The sequence below is a fragment of the Gymnodraco acuticeps genome, unplaced genomic scaffold (genome assembly GCF_902827175.1).
Source record: "Gymnodraco acuticeps unplaced genomic scaffold, fGymAcu1.1, whole genome shotgun sequence".
In the NCBI taxonomy this organism is placed as follows: domain Eukaryota; kingdom Metazoa; phylum Chordata; class Actinopteri; order Perciformes; family Bathydraconidae; genus Gymnodraco; species Gymnodraco acuticeps.
Window position 1 is genome coordinate 1,181,655 of NW_022990274.1, and position 10,395 is coordinate 1,192,049.

At 44.7% G+C, this 10,395-nt stretch overlaps 1 protein-coding gene across 1 annotated transcript; it reads right to left on the reverse strand.

The window, feature by feature from the left end:
* Positions 1 to 223: 223 nt before the first annotated feature.
* LOC117549483 lies at positions 224 to 4,307 on the reverse strand. Its single transcript, XM_034221448.1, has 4 exons — positions 4,169 to 4,307; positions 3,519 to 3,689; positions 761 to 2,915; positions 224 to 354 (listed from the first exon to the last, which is right to left on the reverse strand). The coding sequence occupies exons 1-4, from the start codon at positions 4,305 to 4,307 to the stop codon at positions 351 to 353; spliced, it is 2,469 nt and encodes an 822-aa protein (XP_034077339.1). The 3' UTR covers positions 224 to 350.
* Between the last annotated feature and the right edge of the window lie 6,088 nt (positions 4,308 to 10,395).

A 10,395-nucleotide genomic window follows, 5' to 3' on the forward strand; every position in this document is an offset into this window, starting at 1 on the left:
CGTAGTTCTTTCGGCGATTTTTAGTGCAGTCGGTGTTGTCAGCAGTACCGTGTAGGGACCGTCCCACCGTGGACAGTGCCAATGCTTCCTCTTAATCACCTTCACGAGGACCTGGTCACCAGTCTGCACTCGAGTGTCCTGCAAGGGAGTAGAAATGTCTGGCAGGTTATTTGTTCGAGCTATCTCATTGCTTCTGAAGAGTCTGCTCATCCATTCAGCTAATGTAGTCTCTGCCTCAGCATCATCCTCCTCCCTCACCTCGTCTGTGATTGGTAATCTGAATTGCCTTCCTGTTATGATCTCAAAGGGAGACAACCCTTTTGCCGTGGGCGTGATTCTCATGCATGTTTCTACCAGAGACACACATTCCACCCATGGTCTTCCTGTTTCCTCCATTGTTTTCCTTAGTCTTAACTTTACTGTTCCGTTTGTTCTTTCCACTAAGCCTGCACTCTGTGGATGATATGCACAATGGTTTTTTAATGTTATCCCCATATGTTCGGACAGTTTGGTAATAACCTGATTTACAAAATGAGACCCATTATCACTGTACAGTTTCTCTGGAATACCTCTGTTTGGTATTATTGTCTTGCATATGGCTTTTGCTACGGTAATAGCGTCTGCATGTTTTGCTGGGAATATTTCAACCCACTTTGAAAACGGACATATCATTACCAAACAGTATTTGTACCCTTGGCATGGTGTTAGTTCGATGAAGTCCATATGCATGTGTTGAAATGGGTATGTTGGTGGAGGGAACTTTCCTCTCTGTGGTCGCTCATTGCCTTGAGCATTGTGTCTGCAACATACTACACAGGCTCTACAAAAGTTTTTAGAAAATGTAATGTAGTTGTATGTATGGAAATGTTCATTTATTATTGTCACCATCCCTCCTGTTGAGACATGGCACGGCCCATGACTCAAATGAGCTGCTGTTTTGTAGAGACTAACAGGGAGTACTATCTTGTTGTTTATTCTGAATGTTCCCTCAGGGTCTGTGGTTGCACCATCTGTCAACCATTTCTTCTTTTCTCTGTCGGGTGCGTTGTTCTGCATATCCCTTAATATCACAAGAGGTATTGGTTGTGAAACACTTTCCCCCTTCTGCAAGAGGATATGGAACCCATATTCGCCCATAGCTGCTAGCTTCGCTACCTTATCCGCGTGTGCATTGCCAAGTGTTACTGCATCCTTCCCACTGGTGTGCGCAGTGCATTTGCATATCGCAATGCTTTTCGGCAACAACACCGCTTTTAAAAGATCAGTCAGCAGCTGTGCATGGGTGACTGGTTTTCCTGTTGACGTTTTCATGCCCCTGCGGGCCCATTGGGCTGCAAATATATGTACTGTTGAGTGCGCATACTGGCTGTCTGTCCACATAGTCACATATTTTCCAACCCCCGCTTTGCATGCTTCTGTAAGAGCTACTAATTCCGCTGCTTGTGCAGAATATGTGTGGGGGAGTCGGCCTGCTTTTATGACCTGTGAGTGTGATACAACTGCAAACCCTGTTTGATTTTGGCCTGTTATAGATTTAGAATAGGACCCATCCACAAACCATGTTTCGCCACTGAGTAGTTGTATGTCTTTCAAATCTGGTCTTGGTTTGCATGTTCTGTCAGTCTCTTCTTTACAACAGTGTGGTTCTCCATCTTCTGCTGTAGGTATTAATGTGGCTGGATTTAAGATATTACATATTTTTATCACAATGTGTGGTTGTGACATTAGTGTAGCTGTCAGTGCCAAATAACGTGCAGGTGATAAGAAAGCCATTTTGGTGTCATGTAACAACATGGTGACTGCGTGTGGAACCATCAGTGTGAGTGGGTGGAACAAAACTATTTCTGCTGTACAATGTACCGCCATTGCTGCCGCACATACTGCTTGTACGCATACTGGTAATGCTTGTGCTACTGGGTCTAACCTTTTAGAGTAGTAAGCGACAGGCCTTAGTTTTGTGCCGTGTTTTTGTGCCAATACTGATGTCATAAACCCTTTTTTGCAGTCAACTGTTTGTACAAATGGTTTTTCATAGTCTGGTAATGCTAACACTGATGACCCTACGAGACACTGTTTAGTCCTTTCAAATGCAGCTTCTGCCTCTTGTGTCCATTCTATCTTGCCGGACATTTTCATGTCATTGTCTGAGTATATGCAATCTAGTAGGGGCTGAGTCATTCCTGCGTAGTCTGGAATCCATGCTCTGCAATAGTTAGTCAGCCCAAGGAATTGCATCATTTGTTTTTTTGTTGTTGGCTTTGGTGCGTTTAACACCGTCTGTTTCCTCTCTGAGTGTATGCGTCTCCCTTCTCGGTTTAAATTGTGGCCTAAAAAGATCACTTCCTCTTTCACAAACTGAAGTTTCTGTCTTGAAACCTTGTTTCCTGTTTTGGCCAAATGTGTCAATACTTGTAGTGTGACTTTTGTGCTTTCTTCCTGTGTGGGTGACGCAACAAGAATATCATCTACATATACCAAAATCTGCGATGTGTCAGGTATCTGTAATGTAGCCAAACAATTTGCTATTTCTTGTGAAAAGATTGTTGGGCTATCCACATACCCCTGAGGTAATCTGGTGTATGTGTATTTTGTTCCTTCATGTGTGAACCCAAACCATCCTTGTGAGTCTTTTTCTACAGGAATGGAGAAAAAGGCATTGCTCAAGTCTATCACTGAGAACCATGCCATATTTGGCTTAAGGCCGTTCATTAACGTGTGTGGATCTGGTACTGTTGGGGCTGTGCTTTGTACAGCATCATTTACTGCTCTTAAGTCTTGAATCATTCTCCATGACTGCCCATCAGCCTTTTTTACTGGGAAGATGGGGGTATTGCATGATGCGTCAGGGCACTCACGCAGGATCCCTGCTTTTAGCATTTCTTCAATTACAGGTTTGATGCCAACTTTTGCATCCTCTTTTAAGGGGTATTGTCTTATGTTAGGTCTGTAGTTAGTTTTTGGTCTAACGTGTACAGGTTTTGCATTCACCATGCGACCTACATCACATTTTCCTTGTGACCATACGCATGGCGGCACCGTTTTCAGGACCTCTAAGGCCTCTTCACTTAGCATACATCATTGTTGTTCAGGGTCGTCTAGGTGGGCGCGTGGTGTCATCACTAGAGTAAACCCTAGAGTTTTGCGCTTTAACCCGCCTCCAGTTTGCCAACCGTTTTTGTCATCTGTCCATTTTGTTATCCTGTTACCTCTAGCCACTAATAAACCTAAGTCTCTCCATGAAGTCCCTGGGCCCCTAGCTACTGATATGTGTGGCGTGGAACCTGGTTCCATTATCAAGGCAGTGGTTGATGGGACCCTAGCGTCAATTACAACATCCCCGTGTTGGTTTGCATACATCGAGTGGAACACTACCCTCTGTGGTGTCAGTCGATGCACGAGCACATCATAGTCTTTGTCTGGGCCAGGGGTGTTCTTGTACTTTAGTGTAACGTGCAATGCGTCAGGTTTCATTACTTCTTGGCCATGTTGTGGGGTGAATAGTGTTAACAGGTGTTCACCTGTGTTTGTCACGTCAGGTTGTGGCATGTCTAGTGACCAGTAGTAGTTGGGGGTGTTTATGGATTTTTGAAGGAAGACCTGGTCTTCCACCTTTTCTCCGGGCCCTACTGCTCGCATTCCCCCTTTGACTGGTACTACACTGATTTTTAACATTTCCATGCCGTCTCTCCCTAGCAAATTGACAGGGCAGTTTGAGATGAACACAAATTTGAGGGATGCCTGGAGGCCTGACCTTCTATCTTCCATAAAAAGTGGCTTTGAAATCGACCTCTGATTTATGTGTCCATTTGCTGATTTTACAAACATAGTGCCAGTTGGTGGCCACATTCTTTGGACCTCTTTGTTCACTACTGATGAGTCTGCACCGCTGTCACATAAAAATTCAAATTTGTCCCCATTGATTTCGATTGTTCTGGTAGGTTTAATACTGTTGTCTGACAGATTCAGTAATACTTCAGAAAGGTCAATGTGATGTGTGTGGACGTCCTCTTCTTCCTTTTCTACGTCTAGTCAGTTGTCATAACTATGTAGGTTATGTGAAGGGGGGGGGCCATGTCTTTCGTCTTTGTACTGTCCCTTTTGTCCCCCTTCTTTTTTCTGTGGTATCTGTTCCTCACAGTCCCTCGCCATGTGCCCCTCCTTTCCGCACCTGTAGCAGAGGAATTTGCCTTCTGCGTTTCTGCCTCCTCCTCTGCCTCTGCCTGCTCCTCTACCATTCCCTCGTCCTCTGTTAAACCCGCCTCTCCCCTGTTCTGGTCCCACAAAGAAAATCTGATTTTCTTCCCCATCTTCTCCTATGAAGAAAGCTGATGCTGACGCTTTCTTATGTATTTTTTCTTTGATCTGGGTTGCTGCATGTTCTGCATAATTTAGGCACTCTTGTAAGTCGCATGTCCTATGGTTAACATTATGCTTGCGGATAAAGTCAGCAATACCTGGGTGGAACCCATTCATCAAGCTTTGTTTCAGCTGCTGCACATATGGGGTGTCAACAGCATTGTTGGGTGGAATTCCGCTATGGATACGGAAACAATCTTCCATTCTGATTCTGAAATCTTGTACTGACTCTTTTTCTCCCTGTTTACACCCTGAGACTTTAGTAAAGTCTCGTCTCAGTGCAAAAACCCTCTCGATTGAAATATTTACGGGAGCGAGTGCATTTATGAGGTCCTGCTGACCTGGTTCCAGGGGGTTTCCATTGGGCGAGGACCCGGTGAAATCTCCCTTTACTCTGGCCCATTCGTGGCCAAAAATTGTCATAAGGGTTCTTAAAACTTCATGTCCATTTAAACCATATGACGCTATTAATGCAGTATGGTCAAGGACAAACTGCGCCGGGTCCTGTTTGTATGGAGTCAGTCCCTCACAAGCCTTTTTACACTCATCCATTGTCCATGGGCGGAACACTCTTAACATTCTTTCTTGGTCATCGCCAACTCCATAGTGCGGGTTGGCCACTTGTACTAATGGATAAGCGTCACCCTGATATGCTGTTCCATCGAAGGATTGTTCTGCTTCTCTTAATTCTTCAACAGGATATAACTTGGTTTCCCCTTTATATTTTCTGGTGTGCAGTGGGCTTAATGCATCTGCCATTTCTTTGTTGATGCGTTTTTGTGTCTCTCTTTCCCTGTCTTTTCTCTCTTTCTCTTGCTTTCTTTTTATTCTTTGCTCCTGTGCTTTGTGTTCTTCCACTATCGCTCTCTCTTTCTCGCGGCGTACAGCGTCAACTGACCCTGAACGCCCTGTCTCCTCGTCTGCTTTCACTGAAACAGCCGCTGCTATCATACCTTCTTCTGCTCCACCTGTCCTTTTATGGGCTTGTTCAGCCCATAAAGCTGCGACTCGCAGTTGAGCTTCTAACTTCTTTCTTTTCTTGCCTTGTGTTGTTCCAGCTGTTTCTGCTCTCAATTTGTCGCTTAATTCTCTTACTGCTGTTTTCTCCAACTTTCCTCGGAAGCCGTACAGTTTATACCATTTGCTACAATAACTGGTGCTGCCATGACTATATATTTCCATATATCTCATGTCCCCTGTAGCGGCAGGCTTACTCCCATTGGACCCCATTATTCTAGCTTTGTGTTCCTACTGGACAACGTGCCGGTCAGAACCTAATTCCTAATTCACCACCAGTGTACTTCAACAGACCACAGAGTTTTTGTTATCACCGTTAGGTTTCCACTCTGTGCGCTGATTCCACCTGGTGACACTTTTACACACTACTTTCACTCAATCACTCATAAGTGTACCCAAAGGCACGTCAATTTCTACCTCCTTAAATGGTGGAGTAACCTTTCTCATAAGTGTACCCAAAGACACGTCAATCCTCCTTAAATGGCGGAGAAGCCTTTCTCTACCTCCTTAAATGGTGGAGAAACCATGTATATCAACTTTTATCTTACCCGTTATCTGTGGTCACTGGTCCGGTTGGATTCCGTCAATCGTGCCGAGGATGAGGGAGGTTGGACATATAAGCACCGGCCCGGCCACGAATTCTGCGTCCCGGGTCTTTCTCGGGGTCGGCTGATGATCCCGGCTGTCGACAGACTTGCGGCGTGTCTTTTCCCTCCTCCTTCCCGTCACGATGTGTTGGAATCCGGCTCGAAGGACCAATTAATGTTGGGTATTTCTATATTACTTTGTAAGAGTAAACCCCAGCTCGGTTCAAATATACCAAAACCCAGTGAACAAAGATAACAGTACTCGAGTTTCAAGTTTACTTGCTGCAAGGAGAATCAGCGAGTGACAGGTTATGTCAACTCCAAAACCAACTCTGCTCCTCTTCTCTCAGTGCAGTCTCTTTATTACAAAAATACAGTTACAAATCATGCATGAGGAAGTGTATGTAACCAACGGCTTTATTTGTCAATGGGAGTCTTGTGACTCGCAATCATGTGTGTGTGTGTGTGTGTGTGTGTATGGTCCACAGAAAAGGGGAACAGACTATTCTCTGTTCCTCTTTTCTGACTATGGTCTCTTTACAACATAAAATGACAACATATTATGAAAACACGTTTATCCTTCAATAAACTCTAACAACGAGTCAGAGGAAGGGAGGGCTGAGAGCACCGACGAGGCAAAGCTAGAGGGGGAGAGGGAGCGAAGGTTACGGTGGACAAGTGCAGGATGAGAAGAGATTAGTTTGTTATGTTTGGAAAGGGATAGAGAGAATGAAATGAAGAAGTGATCGGATGTGTGGAGCGGGTTTACAGAGAGGTTAGAAGTAGCGCAGTTCCTTGAGAATATGAGATCAAGGACATTGCCAGCTTTATGAGTCGGTGGGGACGGAGACAGTGAGAAAGCAAAGGCGGTTAACAGAGATGTTAGTTCGTCTATCTTCCCCGTCTGGAGGTTGAAGTCTCCGAGAAGTACAGCGGGAGGGCCAGTTTCAGGGATGAGTGAGAGGAGATTATCTAATTCCTCCAATAAGTCCCCCAAGGCGCCTGGTGGACGGTAGAGAACAACAATGGTTAACTGTATAGGATGGGTTACTGTGACGGCATGGAATTCAAAGGTGGAAGGAGTGAAGTTAGGTAGCTTGAAGAGGGAAAAGCTCCATTTGGGAGAGAGCAGGAGACCAGTGCCACCTCCTCTGCCAGTGGGTCTGGGTGTATGGGAGAAGGAATATGCAGTGGAGAGAGCTGCTGGGGTGGATGTGTTGGATGGAGTAATCCAGGTCTCAGTGAGAGCAAGGAAATCCAGAGACTGCAGGGAGGCATAGCCAGAGATGAAGTCAGCCTTAGGAACAGCTGACTGGCAATTCCACAGGCCACCAGAAACTAGATGTTGGATCTCAGTGGAGCACGTGGGATAGACGAGAGCAGGCCGGTTATATCGATTAGGAGATACACGGGGCCAGTGATAATTGCGAGAAGACACATGAACAGGAATAGAGAAAATACACATGATTATAGCATGCGGGGCTAGAAAATTAAAGAAAAGAGAAATAAGACACCAGCTCGATCAGAGTAGGATTTGCCTCCTCTTTGCCTCCCTCGTGACTCCTGCAGGACTCCAATGTCTTTGTCAGTCTTACTCCCGCAGGACTCCAATGTCTTTGTCAGTCTTCGGCTGTCTGACGCTGAAGCTGACGCTCCAGGAAAGAGCTACCCGAAATGGACGCCTGATTGCTCAGTTCTCACAGCTGTAGGGCCACGGCCCTCTAATTAGTTAACTATCTACAGCTGATGGGCGACAATAGACTGGCCGTGCCTATATTAATGCAGGCTTGAGTGCTGAGACCTGTAAAGCAGGTTTCGCCTGAGCAGATCTGAGATTTAAAATCTCTCAAACGCGATTTAGCCGTTTACGCTACAATAACAATTCATACAGAGTCGAATAAATGAAACAGAGAAGTCTAATTAAACAAGAATATAACTTACAGTGGTTGCTGCGTCAATAGATAATGTCGTCACCGGGTCCAGATGCACACACATGGAGGAGTCTCCACTGCTCGTCAACCCCCCCCCCCCCTGTCAACGCCTTTGAGGATACTCCGTTCACCCTTTCACCCTCGCCCACCCTCCTGGGGATCGTTGAACACATGAAGGAGATACAGAGGGTTGGCACCGATTCCTTCCTGGAGTTCAAAGACCAAACTAAGGCGATACGCAGGGCTGGCACCATGTCCTTTACCCCCGCTCCTCAACGACGCCCACCAAAATCACTGCGGAGACGCACACCATCTCCCCCGTCTTCATCACCGTGCCTACGTCAACCACCTCCCCCCCCAGGCAGCATGTCCTCTACCCCCGCACCATCTCCCACGTCTCCATCACCGTGCCTGCGTCGGCCGCCTCCCCTCCCTTCGAGAGGGCATCTGCAGTCTCCGAAGCCTGATAAGGATGTGTGTGTACTAAACGCTGCAAACTGATATTTGCTGGGTCCAGGCTCAAGGGCGTATGGCACTCTCAACTCTTTCCAGGACATGTCGGGGCCCTGCCTGCCTATAGCTTTGCCGATATCTGTGTTGATAGGTAATAGATTAAGAGCGGTGAATCATCTTAGATACAGGAAGCGCTCAAACGTTTGTGTGAGTTTATCTAATTTAGCAGTGATTCCATGTCAGCCACAGCTTGTTACAAAAAACATGACTGATAGTGTGTTTAACAAACTTAAACTAGCTTTATTAAATGTCAGGTCTTTAGCAGGAAAAAAAATTGTAATCAATGATTTTATCACTGAGCACAATCTCGATTTTATGTTTTTAACAGAAACTTGGATTGAACAAAATAACAGTGCAGCTGTTCTTATCGAATCAACCCCTCCCAACTTTAGTTTTATGAGTCAGGAAATAATGCATAAGAAAGGGGGTGGAGTTGCTATTCTGTTCAATGATTCCCTTCAATGCAGGAAGACATCGTATGGAAACTTTGATTATTTTGAATATGTGGCCCTTCAGCTGAAATGCTCCTCTCGAGCTCTGTTCCTAAATATCTATAGACCACCGAAATACTGTGCAAGCTTTTTTGATGACTTTACTGAACTGCTGTCTATAGTGTGTATTGACTTTGACCGTCTAGTCATTGTTGGTGATTTTAACATCCATGTTGACAACCCCCAGGACAGAGGGGCAAAATAACTGTTTTGTGTTCTTGATAGCTATGGACTGACTCAGCATGTGACGGAGCCCACGCACAATAAGGGGCACACTCTGGACTTAATTATCTCAAAGGGTCTGAATATCTCTAAGGTTGTGGTGACTGATGTTGCACTCTCTGACCATTCCTGTGTTTTCTTTGAGAGCTCTATTTCTGTTCACAAAAATGTTCAAAAAGAGGTAACCACAAAGCGATATTTAACTGAAAATACTAGGGAAATGTTTACTCAGAATTTTTCTTCCACACTTGCCCCTGCTAACATCTCAGTAAATGAGCTAGTAGATCATTTTAATTCAAAAATTAAAAATGTTATAGATGCCATTGCTCCAACTAAGGTAAAGGAAGTGTCTGGCAAGAAAATATCTCCATGGAGAAAGGCCATGAGCGTGAAAACAGAAAAAAGAGAATGTCGAAAAGCTGAACACAGGTGGCGAAAAACAAATCTCCAGGTTCACTTTGAAATCTATAAAGAGAGACTTGGCCTTTATAATTTGGAATTGAAAAATGCACGACAATCGTTCTTCTCTGACATCATTACCAAAAACAAAAACAACGCACGTGCCTTGTTTGCTACCGTCGACAGACTAACTAACCCCCCAGTGTCAGTAGCCTCTGAATTTCTATCCACCAGGGCGTGCAATGATTTTGCCTCCTTTTTCACTGACAAAATTCAGAAAATCAGACAAGCAGTCAGTGCCTCTGCATCAGGAACAGCAAATGTGTTGTCTCTGTGTCCACTTAACATCAATTCAAACACCATGACACAATTCCATCAGATTAATGATAAAAACCTAGAGGACATTATACAACTTCTGAAATCCTCCTCTTGCTGCCTTGATATTATTCCAACAGGATTTTTCAAAGATGTTTGTTGTTGCATGGCCTCAGATCTACTTCATATAGTAAACAAATCTCTTCACTCAGGTATTTTTCCACAGGCCCTGAAAACTGCAGTCATTAAACCGCGCTTAAAAAAGAATAATCTAGATGCTTCAGTAATGAACAATTACAGGCCCATATCAAAGCTCCCATTTCTAGGTAAAATCATTGAAAAAGTTGTTTTTCAACAGTTGAGTAATTTCTTGCATTTAAATTACTGTTTCGATGTGTTCCAGTCAGGCTTTCGTCCAAACCACAGCACTGAGACTGCTCTTGTAAAGGTTTTCAATGACATCCACTTAAACACAGACAGTGGCAGAACTTCAGTGTTAGTATTATTAGATCTCAGTGCTGCGTTTGACACTGTTGACCACAACATATTACTAGACCGACTGGA

Excerpts from the sequence above, each read along its gene's own strand:
- LOC117549483 (XM_034221448.1), bottom strand. The coding sequence starts at position 4,307 with ATGGGGAAGAAAATCAGATTTTCTTTGTGGGACCAGAACAGGGGAGAG. Across the intron at positions 3,690-4,168 it reads GGCAAATTCCTCTGCTACAG|GGAGAGACGGCATGGAAATG; the intron begins GTGCGGAAAGGA and ends TCAATTTGCTAG. Across the intron at positions 2,916-3,518 it reads ACCTGACGTGACAAACACAG|AGGATGCAAAAGTTGGCATC; the intron begins GTGAACACCTGT and ends ACCCCTTAAAAG.